Here is a 20946-nt window from a genome sequence, read left to right on the forward strand (position 1 = left end):
GAGTTGACTGAACTGGTCGATATCCTTTTTCTCCTTTTTTCGAATAGTTCAGTCATGAATTCGGCCATTTGCCGTTACGGGGACCTCAGAGATCAGAAGAAATTGCGGAGAACCCCAGTAAGCGTCTTTTCGCCGCCATTGTTCGTCCCAGTTCTCTGGGGAGGACGTTTTGGAACTTTTTACCAGAGTGTCTCATACATGAAGCACTTACTTCCCTCAAGAGGAAGTGTGGAAGACAATGTTGAAGAGTTTGGACATTTTTTGAAAATTTTGCTTTGGTAAGCAAATTCAGCTCAATGTGCACTATTTCAATGAAGACTGCCAAAGCAGAGTTTCATCTCTAAGCTTAGTTTTGAACTATTCTGTGTCTCTGTAAAATGCGAAAGCGCTTCAAACCAACTCTTCCAAACGCTCGAAGTGGTCGTCACACGGACGTAAGTGCCGGTGAAAATGCTTCTTTCAATAACTCTTCATCATCAGGTACGAGGCTTTCAGAGGAAACGCCAGAGGCCAAGGAAGGTATTTTTTTTGAAATGCGTTTTATAGCAATAGATAGGGACAATGCTTTAAGGAGACACGAAACAACCCTAGAATAATAATGTACTTCAATTCAATTCAATATTCTATGACTTCTATGACTATTGGGCTATTGCATTTAATATCCGCACCCCCCCCCCCCCCCCCCTCGGTTGAGGAACCATGGAATTCTTCAGGGTTGAATTATAAAAATTGAGAATTTCCTTTGGGGTAGAGTACAAAAATATGGAATTCTTTGGGGGTGAAGCTTTAATTTTCACGAAATTCTTAATAAAAATTTTGGATCTCGTTTACTGTGGGTAATGTCGACCGAGATATCGGTTGACATAGCGGTCGATATAGCGGTCGACACTTGGTCGATAGTCGGTCGACACTTAGCACAAACGAGAACTTGGCGTGATGAAGCAGGTCAAAGCCCGTTAATAAAAGATGTGTATTCCTCACTCTTAAAGCATGTCATGAACTGCCTTTTCCTATTCATTATTCGTCCACTTCGGGACTGCGGGAGCAGTCGTTTCACTCGTCCTTCGTTAAGTATTCTTCGACTGCGGGACCACAGGAGCAGCAGATTCAACTTAGGCTGAGACAGGTTCTGTTTAACAGCTAAAAATCAGACGATCGGTGATGATACAAACTGGAAAAAAAAAGGTTACCATGTCCTTAGTTCCCAGTGCTCTTCGGTTGGCTTCATAGAATAATCGCGCCTCGCACTGCCACATGTTCTCCCATCGCATGATAACAGTAATTAATGACGTCTTTGCTTAAAAAAAAAGCCATTGGACTCACCTGATAAATTAACACACGACTGATATTCGAACGATAGTTGACCGATATACCACCGACAGTTGACTGATATACCAGCGACAGTTCACCGATATACCACTGACAGTTGACTGATATACCACCGACAGTTGACTGATATATCACCGACATATGACCGATAGTAAGTCGAGGTGTCTCGACGAAATATCGGCCGATACTTGGCCGATAGTCTATCTCACTATCGACCGACTATCGACCAACTATCGACCGACTATCGACCAACTATCGGCCGACTGTCGACCGACTGTTGACCACTATATCGACCGCTATATCGACCGGTTTGTCGACCGATATCTTAGTCAACATTACCCACAGTAAACAAGATCCAAAATTTCTATAGCACTCTTTCCAGATGTGATCAAAAGTGCTGTACAAAAATTTCATAATTATAAAATTAAATACAATATTGAAAGGAGAAAAAGTAAAAAATAAAATTTAAAGGCTAGTGCGGTGCAATTCACAGGTGAATGCAATTTTTTAGCCAATCTTCAGGGGTAAGAAGAAAATGTAAGTCCTCAACCTGGGGGGTACAGATATTAAATGCAATAGCCCATTGTTGTACATTTGTGTGGGGTCTCCAAACTAGCAAGAGCTTTCTAGTTGGACGTTCTAGTAACAGCAAAAAAAGCAACCACAAAAACTACTCAAATAAAATCATTGATAGATCCAAGCAGAACAGCAGTCAATCAAGTTTGATTGATCAAGTAATATTATTATCTTCTTGTGTCATTTATGTTTATCTATCTTCCTTTTTCTTTCCTCTGCTTAGGGACCGATCGTTTATTACATCCCAGGGGTGGGGGGGGGGGGAGGGTGGTTGGAGGAGGGGTACAGTAATAAATTTTCTAAGAGGCTTGATTTTGGGGGGTCACTTTTAAAAATGAACAAAATGTGAGAGGGGTTGAAATATTACAATACCGGACTGGCCTCCTATGAAAAAGTTGTCAAACTATATTATGATTAAAGCAAATAGAAGTTTCCTTCAAAAGTAGACAAAAAAAATTTCCTTTGGCATTGTTTTGTCAGCAACAAAATGTTATCCATATAAAGCTTGGCCCAGAAACCTATCAGCTATTTCTACTACCAGGAATGTAGCATGCATGTGCACACATGCGCCTATGTATACAGCGGAAATCTGGAAATAAATATATAGATAATTATAAATCCTGAAAACATTTTTATCATTAAATTGGCATAAACATAAACGTAAGAACTAAAGGATGTAAGAAGAATTTAAGAAGAGTGTCGCACAAGATACTCACAAAACATCTTAAAGAGAGCTTTGGGGATAAGTATTGGGATAATAATTTGGGAGTAGTTATTTATTTTATTTGGTTAATAATAATAATAATCTTTTTAGAGGAAGCTCCCATCACATTGAGTGGTTTTCAGGGAGGTCCTCTGACTCAGATTAAATATAATTATTAAAATAATAATATTTTACAATCAGTTTTAAAGATTTAACTTTAATGCAGGTACGGTTGATACTGCAACAGAGGCAATGGTCACATCTGAACAAGAGCAAGATAAAACAGCACTTTGTAAAACACCTTCTACACCCTCAGTATCTGCAGCTGGCTCATCAAGAAGATCACGCATCAAGCCAGCAGTTGTGCCAGTGGCTCGTTCTCGAACAAATAATGCCAGCAAAGATAAAGTAACAACTGGGGTTAGACCTGCAGCTGCAGACCAAAAGGAAGCAAATTCGTCAGCCTCAAAAGTCCATAAATCATCCAATAATGTAGACAAGCCATCATTATTCAGTGAAGAAGGTAGACAGTAATGATGTTTTTCTTTCAATGAAAAATATTTTAACAATGATGAACTAAAACTGTGAGATTACAGAACTTAGTAAGTTGGTTTGGCTGTAATCTTACCATCTTCTATATCACTGTAAATATTATTTATACATCTTTCTATCTTGTATACTATTCTATGTCATGCCTGGTCAGACAATCGTACTCCAATACAGAGTTACTACATATGTTAGTCATTAGAGCAACTCATTTTAAATTTAGGGGGGTGTTCCTTGGTGTTGTGGATATGGACAGCCATTTGTGCCAAAGTTACGAATGGCTGGTGTAAATCTAAAATCGTTAGTGCAGAATTACTTATGGTTGGTGTTAAACTGCAATCTAAAGTGCAAAATCACTAATTGTTGGTGTTAAACTGCAGTCGTTAGTGCAAAATAACTAATGTTAGATGTTAGACTGCGATCGTAACTGCAAAATATTACTAATCGTTGATGTTAAAGTGTGATCGTAACTGCTAGGCAGCAATCGTCACCGTTAAAGTATAAATGGTTTGGGTATTGTTCAGTGTCTTTTATAGCCTGTGAGCAAGCTCTCTCCTTGATGATGCCCTGTTACATTTAAGTTAAAATTCCAACAAGCTATATGGCCTTGAAATGGCAATATGAGCGGCGTGCAAAGAAAGTAGTGTCCGATAGCCCGGCGCTAGTGGATTTTGCTATCAGGCTAGTGAATTCTGTTCTTAACTTGCCTGACTGGTAAGTGAAGTATTTTGAGGAATTCATCTTACAGAAGAACCGTGAAATCTATTCTGCTTATCAAAAAATTTGGGGGGCTAGTTGAAATGACGTTTGGGCTAGTAAATTGCTAGCTTCAGCTTGCCCAAATGGCAAGCTGTAAAAATTACTTTGTTTGCACCCTGATGAGACAAATGAAATGGCAACAAATGACATAGAGATGCATTGAAACTAAAATGCTGATAAGGACATGGTTCCCCTCAATATGTGAAACAACAGGTTTTGAAATTCTAGACTTGGGACCTAACCAGCCAAAGAGGGCCTCATTAAGTGAACCTTGGGGGGTACTCTAGACCTGGCCTATCTATAAGTATGATAATTATTAAGGTTTGATCTTCTACCAGATTCAACTACTGAGGAAATCTCAAGGTCATCCTCCCTAAAAGAGAGAAGTCAACAAGCTAACTCCAGATGTACAACAGTGGTCAGCCCCTCGGTTACAAACTCTGAACAAAGATCTCAGCCTGTAGCAGATCAACCAGTAATAAAACCGTCACAATCACAAAATAAAAACACAACCTGTGACAGTGGAAATGAGAGTGGAGCACCATCATCATTACCACGCCGTAAGCGAGTTTTACCCAACCTGGGATCAGCTTCAAGGAGGAGACATTCTTCTGTCTCCAAGGAAAATGTTGAGAAGATTGTTGTAGCAAGATGTGAAGAAATTTCTACTACTGAAAAAGATATTGGGCATGTCAGTGTAAGTACATGTAAGGACAACATTAAAGCACTTTTTAAAGTTTTCATTTTGATGGGGTTTTTTTGGACATTTTTGCAGTTATAGTTATTTATTTGAATCTGGAAATGCACAAACTTCTATTTCTTTTCTCTTACACTTTTGTTATCTGTTTTTAACCAAACAAACAAAAAGAAAGAAATATTTTGTGCACCTATAGTATGTAAGCTGTAATTGGGACATTTTAAACAAATCCTGCTCCCAAAATGAAGCTGCGGTGACTAGTCAAAAAATTATTTTGATGTGTCACAGCATTATGGCACTTAAAATAGGGCAATGAATGCTTTCCTTTCCCTGTTTCCCTAGTTGCTAAAACAATCTTCCAGCTGTTAGAGCTTTTCTCTGAATATATCACATTGTGTAATCCCAGAAAATATCTATACTAACCCCATGTAGGGGATTGTGCTCAGCTCAAAGTGGGGAGCATCACTAGAGTGTCAGTTCTCAGTTTTTGCTCCTAGTTGATAGAAAGTACTTATGGTCCATGTTTAATTATTTGAAGGAACAAAGTCCAGTAGAGTGCACTGCAAGCAGGAACAAACGTTTGCAGAGTTTGCCCCAGGAAGAAAATACAGCAGATAATGGGGAGTCCCCTGGTGGTGTTGACTTAGCTGACCATGAAAAGGACGATATTGAAGAGGAGGAAGAGGATAACAAAAGGAAGGTATAACAAAAGCTGTACATGCAAATTTTATATTTAATCTTGATACAAAACCCTTTGGAGTAGTCATGGTAAATCTTTATCATTGATTCTTGAAAACACTCAAGAATTTTGGCAATGATACTTACAGTTTTTGGGCCATCGCACGCTATGAGAATTGCGTAGCACGCGACATAATTCGTGTCTCGTGAGAGGGTGGCTATTTACTTTTGAGTACATCATAGGCACCTCTTGCGACCGGGAGCCTGTTAGGCAGCAGCCTTGATTATGGAATTTCTGTGCTCATTTCTCAGATGTCATTTTTGCAGGGAAACCAGTGTTGGCATCGTGAAATGTTGGCTGTTTTCTCGGGCTAGTTTACCCAGGAAGATATGAAATTTAGAGCTTCTAAAATCACAAGAAACAAATTCATTCCTATCAATCATGTGAAAATTTTGTCAAATTCCGTCACCGTCCTGCATAAAAATGTACATTTAACAAACAAAATTGTGTTTGTTCTGAACCCAAAGATTAGAAGTATTTCTGCAAATGCAAAAGAGAACTTCCTGGTGAAACTTTTGGTGGTGCTACAATGTATAGCCCACCCAGCCCCATAGCTCTGCAGTCCTAGACCATGAGCATGATTCCTGGCTACTTTCATTGGAAACAAAAGGAAACTAGAACCAAAAGACCTTTGATTCCTAGATTTTCAGATCCCCTGATATTAATATTACATTTATCCAGCAGCTTGAAATTTTTACAACTATACCAGATGACTAATACTCTATTTATAAGGAAAGCAACTCCCCTCTCAACTGTACCATCAAAATAATTCTTGAGTGCTGAAGTTACTGACAAACTGAAAATTTCTACTGTATATTTCAGGGTTTGAAGAGGAAACGAGGTAGCAAGCCTCCTAAACCGAAAGAACCTTCAGATCCCAGTCAGATGACCATGCAACACTTAATTTACTTCAATCCTAAGACTAACCCTATGAGGTAAATCAGTCAGTCGTGTTCTGGCATAAAATGAATATAAAGAACAGATTGTGTAGATCCTCAGGGAGTAAAATCTGCATTTTTTTTTGTTTATGTACAACATCTTTCCTGTGGAAGCTCTCGTAAGTGGACACTCTTGGGAAGCAAAAAGGATGTTGGTAACAAGAGCTGTTCACTTATGAGAATGTAGAAATACAGAGTTTGTATGGGAGTGGACAAAAACGGGGTTTTGTGGAGGCAGCTTTAAGTAGAGCTGTCTGCTTTTGAGAGTGTTCATTAGGAGAGCCTCCACTGTATGCACATTCTTAATGTTGGCATGTAGGCAGCTATGCCCCTGAGAACAAGATGAGACTCAAGTTTTTCAAGCCCTGTTTGTAACACCAAAAAGCAAACTTGAAAATTTGGCTCATGATACTATCCAAGCTTGCCTTGGATAGAAAAGGCACTTGCAGATATCTTATTCAAGCTGGTAACAAAATGGCTTGCTGAAGGTTCTGTTTTAGTAGTTTAAGCTGAGTTGGGGAAAGGTCAACTAAACATGTACAGTGTAGAGTTCCATTTGTTAGGTCAATAGCAGGAAAGCCTACTGAGATGTAGAAATATTGCAATTAAGTTATCACTTTATTCCAATATGTATTTACCATATGTGACTATTTTCTATTCTTTTTTGTTTGTAGTTCAACTGCAGCAGGAAGAAAAAAGAAAAATGATGAGAAAAGAAAAAGCAGCAAAGGAAATTCAAAGTGAGCTTAATATAAAGTAGTTCAACAAGGTAAAAAATAATGAAATTATTCAGGTTAAAAGTTGATTCCAAAATGGTAAGGTTGATTTCCCAGTTGGGAATAAAATAAAATATAAACCAAAAAAAAGTTATCCGAACTAGTGATATACCTGCAGTGCAAACATTTCAAGGGATTGACATACACACTTTAATTTGGGATTGTCTTTGCTATATATACATCAGTGCAAGGCTCTGTAGTGGAAGAAAGGGCAAAATAGAGGTCAAGAATGTGTAACGAGACAGGAAAATATGAAGCAGAAAGGAAAGCCCGTAGAGAATTTAAGACTTGATTCCACACCCACCCTATTGTTGTTATCCTGCTAAAAAGATTGTGATCTTAAGTTAGATACACTGCGAGATTATAATGTCATGTGAGAATGATAAAACTTTGCACAACACTCCTGCGTTAGGGACAATCAAGCCCATTAATTGTGAATTTTGTAGGTTTTTGAGGTATTATACATCATAAAACTTGCACAACTTGTGGATGCATAATTTAGGAAAAAGCAAAAAGAGCAATAAAATCTCTGACAGCTGATGACAGGTCTGTCATTAGGAGCCGGGGACGGGGATTTCCCTCGGCTTCGATGAATTTGGTCCCTGGCTACTTTCATCGGAAAAAAGAAGAAAAGTAGAACCAAAAGAAATCCCGAGCTGTTTGATTCCCCACCTGTTGTATTTATCCGGCAACTTGAAATCTTAGTGACGACCTGTGATGTGTGCAAGTCATTCACCCTGCTCACTTGATTGAAAAAAGCAAATTGGTTTGCATTATGTAGTGCCCCCAGCAGTCCAGTCTCTTGATTGAGTGATAAAGAAACCACAGTTTCACCACTAACTCTTTGCTACCAAGCAATGAAGCATAAAGTGGTAGCTGTGCTAATTTCAACAGACTTCATCACAAAACTCATAACCATAAATAAGTTTTAGGTCATACCAAAATAATTAAAATAACAACTTGCTCCCCACCTTACAAACGTCTGTACAATTTTTGCGACTTTGGGGTTATAGAATGTATCTTCGCTTCCTTTAGATGCATCACTTTAAAACCTGGCAAGTTTACTAGCATTTTAGTCACTTTTTTCAGCGGTGTCAACAGATTTTCACCAAACAATCCTCATCAAAACTTTTTACAAAAACCTGGAAGGGTCTATTATTTAATAATTTATGACTTCTATAAGAATTTTCTTTAAAATATTTGAAACTGAGAGTCACTGTATCATCGGTCCATTTCAGAAATAAAGAGCCAGTGGGAGAAACTAGTACTGCAAACAATCAAGAAGCTGACAGTGAGTCACCAACGAGAACAAATCAACAACAAAACAGCAAAGAGGTGCAGGGAGTTGATGAAGCTGATGCAAGTACTACTGTAGCCCCACGTGTCAAGCTTGATGCTGATGGAAACATAATTGTGGATGAAGAAAGGTGCCAGCCAACTGTAAAATTGCTTTGTTTTCTGAAATTGAAAAAAAAAACTGTTGATTTAATTACTCTTTCTGCAGTTCCCAATAAGAATTTTAGCCTCTCTGTAGCTGTTTCAGAGATTCTGATGTTTAACAAATAGATTTCATGTTGCCGAGCATCTGTTCAGTAATCGATCACAGATGATGTCAAAATGTGGTAACAACAAAGAAGTGGCAGGAGAGTGTGTCGCTGATGTTTTCACCACATTTTGACAACTTCTGTGATCTATTACTGGACAGACCCACTGCCCATACCTGCCACGTACTGCCTTACCTGTTTGAGGGTCTGTGCTAGTTTAGGCGTTTTTTAATTCCCAAACACTACTTTTTGTCTCAGCTTTTTTTGTTTTTATCCTTCTTTTATATATATTTTCCGTGAAAAGTTTTTCATTGCCTTTTCTTACTCAAAGTAGAATAATAGTGAAAACACCTTGCAAAACAGCAAGTCTCTTGTAGTGATGACACACAATGGCAACTCTTTTGAAGATTTCTTGCAGTTTAGGCATTCTCACGTTGTCAAGAACTCCTCTGAAAAGCTTCTCCTACAAGAGTTTAGCTCATGCTAGACTTTTTTCGAGGCTTTCACTTGCTTAATCTGAAATAATCTACAAACATTTTCAAAACCACATGCCCTGTTAAACAAAACAAAGAAAGCAAGTTTCCTATGATGTCATCCACGTATCTGTACTCTAACAGATCATGGGCAACGACCAATCACTGCATGCGTGCATAGCATTTACATCATTGTATAGATTATTATGGTAAATAAACATTAGTATTGATGATCTGACATCTAGAACAGTAATGTTACAGGATATGTTTGTTGCATCCTTTGCACATGCTGTTGTATGTTGTTGTGTGTTGTTGGTAAGTGTTGCGCAAAGTTGAAACCGGTCAAATGTTTAGCCACTTGCAAACAGACGCAACAACTCCCAGCATTGTTGGGCCAACAATGTTGGGAGCTGTTTCATCCATTAGCAGGTAGCTTTAGTAACAAACTTCTGTTGTGTTGCAGTCTTTTGATTCCTAAGGCACCTGAGGAAAACCTTGCTGAACGGTGAGTTGTGAGAATTATTGTTCTCTAAGATGGTTGAACCAGCTGTTTCTTGAATTCTTGCTTGTTTCTTAATTTTAAGCAGCACATCCAGTAGAGGACCCTGTACCCATAGGCCAAGTTCACCGTTATCTCAGTTGAAAGGAATTAAAAAGTCAGTTGTAAAGTTACGCAGTCACTTAGATTCTATTTTATTAGTAATAACAATCTTGCTTTGTCGTAGTGAAATTGTGTATGAAGATGCAGATGAAGTTAACTACCTTTCATACTTGAAACCAAGAAAGGTTGGAAGATGGTCACTTGAAGGTATGATCAGTTCTGTAAAATTAAGTAGAAATCAGCCAATAGATAGAAGATCTCTGTTGAGGTTACACAGGGAAAAGCTTGTTTAAAGTCTTTATTTTTAATTTTTGAAATTCAAAATCCTCACATATTTAAGTCCATATAAAAGCCGTTGAATTTTAAATTTTTAATGTAGAGCTCCGAAAGTCCTTGATAACCTGGTGCTTGTCATACAATGTTTCTACAATTATTGGCGACAAAAAAAATGAGTTGGGACACTTCGCCCTATTAACTGTTTTTTTTTTTTTTTTTATATTTTATTGACTTCAAAAGGAGGAAATATAGCTTTTCTTCCCCCATCCCCTCCATGCAATGTTGTGCTGCTGTTCGAGCTACCCATAGAAAACAACAAACACCCCAACTTTGAATGCAGGGGGGCAGGGCAGGGGTGCAGATTCTTTTGCTCTCTGAAGTTATCCTATTTGAGTACAATAACTCAACAATTTTGTTGCCAACTGTAGATTTTCAAGTGGTTTTATACTTAATTTTATTAAGCAGATCTCCTTTAAACCCGTTCATAATGTTAATATTTGTGTGGTTTTGGGGTGCAGAAGGCCTTGAAAAGAACTTTTGTCCCTGAAAACTCTCAGTCCAACAAGCAACACATGGTTAGACTCTTGGACGGAGGATCTGGATGCCTGAGAAAATTTGACATGACTAACTGCCTTTATATCCTTCATGAAAACCTTTTCACATTTAAACCCTTCAAACTGAATAGAAACCAGTAAATATGCCAAACAACACAGCCATTTTCAGTCCCACGTCTCACACTACAACGTGAAAATCTTCAAGAGCCACTGTTTCTTCTTGCAGAGACACAGAAGTTCTACAAAGCATTAAGTCAAGTGGGAACTGACTTTGGCTTGATGCTGCCACTTTTTCCTAACAGAATAAGAAAAGAACTCAAGGTTTGTTCTATAGTTCATCTTGTTCAAACGCTGTACTTGAATGGGGGTTATATCAAGTTAGTATGTAAAGAAACAAAAAAAAATGGCCACATTGTTAGTACATGTTTCGTCCAACGTAGCCCTTAAGTACAGTCAGCTATATCTGAGTGGTCAGGGGCACCGAACAACTGATTTTTGGAAAACATCTGTTCAAAGAAGCCAATATATTAGCCAGAATTTTTGATAGCTTGAAGGCTGCTAAAAATGTCTAGATCACTGTTCCCTTCATGGAAGATTTTTGAAGCTTATCTAATAAATCCCCTACCATTTGCATCCAAAAAAAATTTTAGGAGCAAAATATGTCTACGTTGGCAGGCCATCTTCAGAGCTCTTTTTTGTTCCAAAACCTGTAATAATCTTTGTACTCAATAACTTGTTGAAATTTCACGGTGCATGCTAGGGGTTTTTTAAATATCATTAATTTGTACCTCTGTCACCTCTCAGGCAAAGTTCAAGCTACTTGGCACACTCCCAAGTAGATTTAACACTACATGGATGGTACTAATTTCAACGTTGTTCAAATACAGATACAGTCAAAACCTATAAGTAAATAAGGACCTAGATTTTTTTAGGTCTGGTAAAAAGGCTTTTCTTTATTATTTTGGGGTTAGTTATTGGTGATTTAGGAAAATAAGATTCTTAATTAGGATCTTAATTTCTATGAAAAAGATTTTGTTATTGACTACCAGGGGATTGTACAGTAGGTTGAGAATTGGTGATAACCAGTCTGCACGCATTGCGCAGGCTGCCGAGAGTTTTGCAAATTTTTTGTTCCTCCACAACATCATTTGGCTTTTTCACTGATTGTCTATTTACATTTTCAGGCCAAATTCAAGCGAGAAGAAAAGCTACACAGAAGTTTGGTAGAAAAAGCTCTTCGTAAGTAAAATTAGAAGGATGGTAGCTGTTTCCTAAACTTCTGAGTTGTTAGAGAACATTTAAGAACACAGGCATGAACATAAAACCTTCAGTATACAGAGATGTGGCTGCAAAAAAAATCTTTGCGTTTGCCATGTCTTGTGACCATGCTTCTTAAAACAAGTTGGCATATTAATATTCATATTGATGATCATGAAGTATTTGTTTAATAATTAATATCAAAAAATTTCTCTTACAGGTGTTCGCAATCCTATTGAAGTGGAGTTGTTTACCCCTAAAGATGACAGAGAAGAAATCGATGATGATGTTGATGTGGCAAGTACAGACAATAGTAATCCCAGTGAAGTGCTACAAAACAGTTTGGAAACATGAAATTTAATATTGCATCTACTCAAAATGGCCGTTTGAGCATATCAGAGGAACATGAGACCATGTGTCATGCCTTTATTTTAGACAACTAGCAAGCTCAGCAGAGTCTATTTTTTCTTTGGATTGGGCATTACAGATCTTTGTTTTGCTTTTGATTCCACTCTGTTTCAAGCTCTTAGAGTAAGGAATGCAGACATATTTTACAGATCACTCAAAATATACCGAGTTTCTACATGTCATGATTCATTGTATATAAGAGATATGAAAACCGTAATTCACTGCCTTGGTGAATTAACAGGAAAAAAAAATTATGTGAAAAAAAATTAATAAAGAAAGAGTTTTTTATGTTTGTTCATGTTCATTTAGATTCATAGCCTGAAACATAATAATTGTTCACAAAAAGTGTTACAGTACTTCAGGTATGATTTAACTTTGTACTATTATATAAGTAGCAGAAAAAGAATATGGAGTACTAAGGATTACAGGTCCTTTTAACTCATTTTTCTATTGACAAAATTATCCTGTTCAGTGCACATTTTGCTGCATAAGCAAGCACTCTTTTAACCTGTCCACAGACGCTTTTCTTTTCTTTTTCTTTTTTTGGAGTCAATAAAGCCCCTGTGGCTTTTATATTCTCACACACACTTAGTGATCTCTGAAGGGAAAATACAGGGTCTGTGAACAGGCTAGCACTCTATTTGAGCTCTCAAGCAAGCAGTAGAGCCCCCTCCCCCCTCTCCCAATTTCTGGAAATGGAGCAACAAATTTCGGTCAGACCAGACTGGCCGGTCAAAGAGGACCACCTCTGGAGGCGGTGAATTTCCATTCAGACCAAAGCATTCCATTTATTTCTCAACCAAAGCTTCGAAAATTTTGGCACAATATTCAAAGCACCCATAGTTTACATTCTAACTTCATAAAAATAATGCAAAGAGATTTTTATCATCACCTTGGAAGTATCCATTCAACACATATTTATTAGGCAGTCCTCAGATGTCTGAGGAAACTTAAGCACAAATCTTCTTAAAAAGACACAAGGCATGATGATAAGGAATTTGTTTATTATAAAGATAAATATCTATTAATATTATCATCATTGTTTTTACTATTTTAATAATTAACATCATCATCATCATTGTTGCTATTACTTAATAATTAGTTTCTTAAGTTATTACACTCCCCTGTAGCATAGCTCTTTTAGTAGATGGCCAGTTGAGTGCAGCCTTCTACAGTCCTTTATTTTGTGGAACCGTCATGAATTTTCTGGATGCAAAAAAAAAACTCAAAATTAAAGATCCCTGAACAAAATTTTGTGTGAAAATTCAACAATTAATGGTTTCAAATGCTCCTTAGGCCCAGGCCAAATGTCGAACTTTTCATGACATGAACCAAACTTAGTGAGTTAAGTTCATGAAAAGTTCGACATCTGGCTCAGTCAAGTTCATCAAAATGAGTTGGGAACATCCAACACATTCTATCCGTCCGCTCCTGATGGACAGAACATCTGAAGATATTTCTGAGGCAAACGTCAATCCTCACATGCAAAAAACTAAACTAACAAATCAAAAATTTGTACGATAATGTATATTTAGCCTCGTGCAGGAGACAGTTTATTAAAATTGAGCTGAATTTGTTGATTGGCTTGACACATCCTAAGTTCAACGTCTGACCCAACAGAGGACCTTAACTTAGGTTGACGCAAATTAGAGTTTAGTTCATCTCATGAAACGTTTCACGTTTGGCATAGGCCTTACATTCAATTTCAAAATGAAATCCTAAAATACAATAATTATTGAAATTTAGCTACATATATTAAAATATTTAAATACCTTAAACCAAACAGGATAAAACCAGTATTAACCTGTTTACTTACAAAGAATTTAAAAACCTTTTTAAAAAATATATCTACACAACCTTATCTCTGACAGGTTTAAAATTAAATTGGAATGTTATTCAGCTTTTGTCTTTTTAAATAAAATTTGTGCCACACCAACAAAACAATACTTCAAAGTAAAGTAGAACAAAGCCACAAGACCAATTAGGACAACAATCATGAGAAACAACACATCCAAGAGATATAACTGAATGAAGGATAAATTATCAGCCTCACTTCTTAAATGTAACCCTGCATTATGATGTAACCCATATTCTATCCAATCACACGCCTCCTCTGTTGGACTGATGCGTCTGTGACGCATCAGTTTTGAAACCTTCATCGCATTTTCCTTGTACTTAGGATTTCTAAGAACTTCAGTTATAACATCTGTTATCTGGACTGGTGTCAAATCTCGAGCCTCCAGTATAACACCCATCCCTGCTTCAAAAACTTTCATGGCATTGGCTGGTTGATCTCCAAAGAGGGGTAGCACAACCATGGGTGTTCCATGATACGCACTTTCAAGAATGCTGTTTAACCCTCCATGCGTCAAAAACACTTTTGTATAGGCAAAGCCTAAGAGGTCGTTTTGCCTCATCCATGGCACAATCTTGACGTTTTCACTGACATATTGAGGTTGTTTGCCCTTATGTTTCCAGATGACCTTGGCGGGTACCCTAGCAAGACCTTCTGCAATGGTATCCACAAAGTGTGATGTGAAGTTTGAGATAACTGTTCCAAGTGAAACCAGCACTAACTCTTTAAAATTTCCCTGAGTTATGAAACATTCTGTTTTCAGGGGAAGCGGTTTAGGTGGGTCTGGAAGAAGTGGTCCAACTATTTTCACATGGGCTCCAAAGGGTCTGGGAAAATCCATTGCAAAGTCATTCGGAATTAGAAGCAAACCAGTCGCCCTGAAAACCTCCTCGAGACTTGTAAATTTACTGTCTTTCGCGTAAGATCTCCAGAGGTCCTCAAAGGGCGGAATAAAGGCAAATTTATGCATTACATACCCGAGAATGTAAAGCATTACATTTTGGACTCTGTGAAGAAATTGTAACCTCTTGGGAAGTTTAACAGTTCCATGTGGAACATACGCAACAGGGGAAGGAAAGTTATGAATAAAACTCAGATAAGGGTCGATAAATCCACTAGGAGTCAAATCTACACGATTTACTTTGAGAAGATCCGCTACAATCGCACAGCATATGCTTGTGATCTCGCAGACAACCAAATCAACTTCCTTCAGGCTGTTCAAAAGCTCATTATGTTGCAGCAAACTCTCACAAGCAGATCTCCAAAACTCAATTCTTTCAGCGATACCTAATCTTCCTTCTACTTCTTTTAAGATGAGTTTTTCTAGATCTCTTCCTGAGATTGCACTGACATAAGATTTAACTTGAAGCCAGCCCAAGTATGCTCCCGTTTCTTTTAGTTCCTGTTCTTGCCAAGTAGGAACAACAAGGGTGTATTTGTAACCTCGTTTCGCGAGTTCTCGACCGATTTTTACGTATACAAAACTGTTGCTTATTCCTGTGCCCGGTATCCCGATGATGTGAGTACCTACAGCTTTGCTGTCATCACAAGGAAGTAGTATAAAGGCTACACAAACAAACAAAATTACTTTCCTCATGGTACAGCTGATATTTGTTCCTTCCGCGTGGGCTTGACTTGCGCCTGCGATAATCGTGTAAGAAAATCACGCAACGACACGCAGCAATGTCACGCAAATCGGGGGTTGTGACAAGTAACTGCGACCCAAGGGAGGTTTTGTGTCCAGCGGTTTTCGTGAAAACAAGGGTTGTCGGGGTTTCTCAGTCCCGCGGGCTAGCAAAAACCGCCCTAAGACCCTGTTTACATGGAGTGGGGGACTCCGGTTTAGTGGGGTAGGTTTCTTTTGTTTTGTGTCAAACAAGAGAAACCAACCCCACTAGACCGGAGTCCCCCACTCCATGTAAACAGGCCCTTAATTAGGTCGATGTTATTTTGCATTTGCCCTTTCGGGGAGGCGGCGGAAGTAAATAGGCTAGTAACAGATATTCACTGCCACTCAAACTAACTGTTAAGATTATTAAGCTTCTCCAGAACTGCCGTTTCAATGACAATGGTCGCTAAAACAGATAGCCTCCCCCGCAGGCGTTGTTAGGGCTTCGTAACAAAAGAGACTGCGCGCGCAAAGAGCCCAAAGGAGAAATTCCTCTTGTGATCTTGGCAACGCAATTTCAACCTCTGCCTTTGATTCAGCCTTCAGAATAAGCGCTATTTTTCGCTGTTTTTCAGGCGAACACAAGGCGGACGTAGAGTGCGAGACACGCCTTATAGGGGATGGGGAGTACCGCAAGCACATCGAAACACCATATGGCTAGCCGGCTGGAGACTAAGGTTGATGGACAAATCGCGGTTGGTTCACGGTGTGGGCAAATGGTAAGCAAAATTTAGGACTGGTACAATTTCATTCCTGAATCGTGGTTGTTTACCACTTACATGGGCAAAACGGCGAAGCCGCGAGACGCGCGAAACGAGGGCGTGTCTCGCGTTTTGCTCGACGGACTACAGAAAAAAGAGAGACTGCTCGTAGTCTACATGGTGCTTATTAGATGGGAAATCCAAAAGTTGTGGTTGGAAAATCAAATAGTTCGCGCCACTTTATTTGTGGAGCTTCAAAAAACATGGCCTGTGACTTAAGGGGGTGAAATTTTCCGCTACTCTTTTTAGTCTGTTCAGTTGATTTGGATATGCATAGACTGCGAGCAGTCTCTTATTTTTCTTTGCAAAGTTGCTGCACGCGAAACCTAAGCACACGAGCGGCAAAGCCGCGAGCCGCGAGAAACGAGGATCGCTTATTGTAATAATAACGTCGTGGTTTGCAATTGAGCTGGATGAGATAAGAACTAGACGGATTTTAAGAGAAAAGACGGACTGCAAGCAGTCTAGGATATGCATTTTAGCGGGTCGTTTTCCCATCACGTCAAATTTTATAGTTTTATATTTTTGCACAAGAGGCCACCCGAGTGGTTTGTGTAAATCGGCTACCAAGCGTCACAATCGTGAAGATAGATTGTAAACGTCGGCTTTTTTTTTGATAGGGCCAATTTTGTCATATTACGAATGTTAACAATGATGATGATAAGGATAAAAAAATGATTAGAAAAGAAACCAATGTGACAAATTTTAAGTGGTTTTCTGAGTAGGTTTCTGCATAAATAAATCGTACCTTTTAAATGGTTGAAAAAGACATAACTTGAATATTTACTAACAAATTGTTGAAAAGGAAACGAGTTGGCATTGTCTGCCTTATATTAGGAGAAAGCTGAAAAGTTCCTCTGCCTACTAACAGTAGCAAGTCAGTAACCTTCCCAAAAATGTCATGCGCAGTTTATACCGATCTGTCTTGGTTAGCTTAGCCCGTCTCTGAAACCTCTGAGTGAAACGACGAGAAAGTGCGAGGAGGTGCAAGGCCGGGGGGGGGAGCACCCAACGGAAGTTTGGGTAGCCGGGGTCTTGAATCCTGACGAACAGCTTTTCATCGGCATATACCCGTATAGGCCAAATAAGATGGTGCCCCCCGGATCCGAGGAAACCCATGCTGCATTGCTCGCTTTTGTAAACCCTGCCCCGAATTTCTTATAGTTCCCGAATTAGACCTTTAGATTAGATTAGATTAGATTAGGTCTTTCGAAGGTAACTTCAAAAGCGTTTGAATCGCAAAGACAACCGTCTCTTTTCCCCGCAGTTTATCCTTTTTAAGCTCGTAGCCATTACGGCTTCTAATAGTTCGTTTATTTCTTTTTATTTTTCAAAATAGTCAAGAAAAACCCCGAATTCAACTTCCAGGACGACGCTTATGTTTTATTGATTATGCATGTAGGAACTAGAATTGCTATTGACCTTAATTCGCTTACTTGAAAATGATATGACTGAAACATTGACCACGAATCTTACTTGAAATTATGGTAATCAATTTTTACGCAGATTTATAAATAGTACTGTAAGCTCGGTTTCGGCATCGCCTAAAGAGCTCTGAAGCCATTATTTTGCCCTTAAAGACCAAGGAACTCGGTAAACAAACAGTAAAATTTATTTTAAAAATAAGGGAAATGAAAACGTAACAAAAAAAAAAAAGGTTGGGGGAGGGCGCACATGAAGAGCCAATTAAACGAAGCACGTAATATAAGAACTAGCATAATGATCTTTGAAACGGAAATTGAATATTTACCCAAGCAGACCGATTTGAGGAAAAACAAAAATAGTGTGTTCTTCTCGTAATATTTGGAAGGATTTCAATAATTTATTTCAGTGGTAAGTCATTAAACACGTGTAGTTAGGGCGCTTAGGGATTAACGACTGACAATTAGAACGTTGACTAATGGCCAACCAAAAAACCATTTTCGACCACGATTGAACAATGTTGACATTTCGCGCCAAAGAAACCCTGCCAAGCCCTTAGGGCTCAGTATCAAATAGCCACGTCGGATAGGCTAAAATGGAAGACAACTGGCGTAAAAAAATAAATAAACAATTTGAAAATTCATAATATCATAGTTTATTTCTCATGCTGCGCTTTACATTCAGCCTTTCTGATTCAAATATTCTCCGGCGCTTATTTTCTTAATTCAGGCGAGTGATCAGGAAAGATCAGTTTAGATAGTATTTCTCCTGATAAGAGGGCGTTTTTATCAGTGTGGCTCTACTCCGACTAGAAGCTTGAACCTATTTGGAGAACTATTTCTTGCACTTTTCAAACGACTACTTCTTTTACGTACAAGTTTTAGAGATGTCAAAGGATTTGTTCTGCAGAGAGCTTCTTCGGTTTCTGCCCTGCCACAGCGACGTAGAGTACCTTCTTTCTTTGTTTATAGTTAACTGCATCTTAAACGGAATTTTGTCGTACTCGACAGCAGTTTTAAACTGTCTTGCAATCCATGCTGTAAAGAAAACCTCCTTTTTATCAGCATCACTGAAAACCATTCTTCTGAGTCTGGCCATCTCTGATCTTGGTATCGGTTTGTTCAGCCAGCCTTTTTTTGTTGTATTGCTGTCGAAATCACTTCGAAACGACAACCTTGGGTGTACCACGTATACAATTTTTACTTTTGTAATTATCTTTTTTACTTCAGCGTCATTATTTGGAGTTATGGCTATAAGTCTTGATAGATACATGGCAATTTATCTTCATCTCAGGTATCAAGAGCTTGTAACACAGACGCGAGTTGTTGCTGGTGTCGCCTCCTTGTGGATTCTTAGCGCGATCCTATCGCTGATATTTTTATGGATCGACCCAAACGTTTTCGCTTTGACATTTTCAATTGCTGCTGCAATCTGTCTCGCCGTTACTTCTTTGCTTTACTTCAAGATTTATATTATTGTCAGGCGTCATAATTTTCAGATTCGACGACAGAATCAAATTCACCAAGACGGGCCTAATGATGACGAAATCAGTTTTGCTAGTAGGAAGTACGCCGTTGGTACGTTCTACGTTTATGCGGTGTTTTTGGTCTGTTACTTACCTCACGCGTTCAGTTTACTGGCTATAGTTATTGGAATTGGACCACATATTATAATGAAGGGTTTGTATAATATATCATTGACGATAACCTTCCTTAACTCAACTCTCAATCCTGTCGTGTATTGTTGGAAGATGCGACATATTCGCCGCGCTATGGTAGAAACTTTGCGAAACATTTTCCGAAGGGGCCGCAACCATAGAGAATGAAAAAATTAACTGACTGAAATTTCATTTGAGTAAATAAATTATATCCTTTTTACTTTGAAAATTTTATTATTATAATGTTTCATTGGGTCCGAACCGTGTTTTAGAAGAAGTTAAGGCTGGTTTTGACTACAAGCCGGGTACTAAGTACACATAAGTTTCTATGACATCGGGGTTTTGGGGGGGTCAAAAGCATACAAAAAGCTTTTAATATTTCTAGGGCACATGTCATCCTTTCTTATCATGATTTATGCCTAAAACGTTAGGAACAAACATGCAGCAATATTTGGCTGGAAAAAATGGGATATAGAGGTTTAGGAATGATGCTTGAGTGTAATGAACCATTATTTCGGTCGCTGCGTGTTTTTGCCAATTCTACTTTGGACTGAAAGAGGGCGTTTTGGAGAGTTACACCTTAATGACATTTGTTCAATTTTAACCAAATTTGGCTGGTCAACAGATTAGCTTTTCTTCAACAAAGGGTTCAATTTTGAGCTGTCAGCCGTAACTATTGCACGCAGTTGGATATAGAAAAACCGGCTAGCGTTGTTTTCTGACCTCGCAAATGAAACAACAAATCAGATTCCCTGGAGTTTCCTAAAACATTAGCAACAAAATTTAGGACCTGCAAATTTCAAATTCGGGGAAAAAACCAATAACTCTTTTCCTTGACCGGAAATATTTTATTGAATATTCGAATGGCTAGAAAACGTCAAAAAGGTTTGGATACTCCTTCTGTGTGTCAAGGTAATATCAATATAATGTTAAAAAAAACCTGCGTAGGCTTAAAAGTCTTAAATCAAAAATTAGATAAAATCACGAACTTTTTGTCTTGGTTCATCAGCCTCAGCTCTGAATTACACAGGGTGGATGAGGGGGCTGGTAATATACCTTATACACGAACACATTTTGCCAATATACCCTATAAATTTACCCCAATTGTTCTCAACATATCCAAACCGTAAAAAGAAAATGTGGTATTCCTTACTGCCCAAATCAATTCTTTCAAGGTGAAATTCGTTACCGGTAGCTCAATTTAAAAAAAAAAAAAAAAACAGTATTCCTTATATTATGCCTAAAACCCTAGCCGCGATCCTAATTAGAAGTTCGTTGTAGGGGAGGGTCACATTTTGAAACCAAAAATATAAAGCGAGAGCTGGAATCAGTGTTTTACATTCATTGTCATAGCGATCCCTTCTCTCCCATCTCCCCTTTACCTTCAAAAAAAGGAATGCTTCCTT

The 20946-nt window shown here is 38.4% G+C and overlaps 3 protein-coding genes across 4 annotated transcripts; 2 read left to right on the top strand and 1 right to left on the bottom strand.

Moving 5' to 3' along the window:
• Positions 1-229: 229 nt before the first annotated feature.
• LOC140928798 (uncharacterized) lies at positions 230-12333 on the top strand. 2 transcript variants are annotated; one of them, XM_073378577.1, is made up of 12 exons: positions 230-519; positions 2835-3131; positions 4252-4610; positions 5149-5310; positions 6172-6284; positions 6962-7027; positions 8302-8490; positions 9544-9585; positions 9806-9888; positions 10738-10832; positions 11696-11750; positions 11989-12332. In XM_073378577.1, exons 1-12 carry the CDS (start codon positions 378-380, stop codon positions 12120-12122), a joined length of 1737 nt encoding a protein of 578 aa, XP_073234678.1. In that variant the 5' UTR covers positions 230-377; the 3' UTR covers positions 12123-12332. The 2 variants fall into 2 exon arrangements, with proteins under 2 accessions (XP_073234678.1, XP_073234679.1); XM_073378578.1 differs by lacking the exon at positions 11696-11750 and having other exon boundaries at positions 11989-12333.
• A 745-nt stretch (positions 12334-13078) lies between these two features.
• Positions 13079-15660, bottom strand: LOC140927086 (UDP-glucuronosyltransferase 2C1-like). Its single transcript, XM_073376746.1, has one exon. It carries the CDS (start codon positions 15626-15628, stop codon positions 14069-14071), a length of 1560 nt encoding a protein of 519 aa, XP_073232847.1. The 5' UTR covers positions 15629-15660; the 3' UTR covers positions 13079-14068.
• Positions 15661-18600: 2940 nt separating this feature from the next.
• LOC140927087 (adenosine receptor A2b-like) lies at positions 18601-19730 on the top strand. Its single transcript, XM_073376747.1, has one exon. The coding sequence runs from the start codon at positions 18770-18772 to the stop codon at positions 19706-19708; it is 939 nt and encodes a 312-aa protein (XP_073232848.1). The 5' UTR covers positions 18601-18769; the 3' UTR covers positions 19709-19730.
• Positions 19731-20946: the final 1216 nt, after the last annotated feature.

Source organism: Porites lutea, chromosome 2, assembly GCF_958299795.1.
Source record: "Porites lutea chromosome 2, jaPorLute2.1, whole genome shotgun sequence".
Lineage (NCBI taxonomy): Eukaryota > Metazoa > Cnidaria > Anthozoa > Scleractinia > Poritidae > Porites > Porites lutea.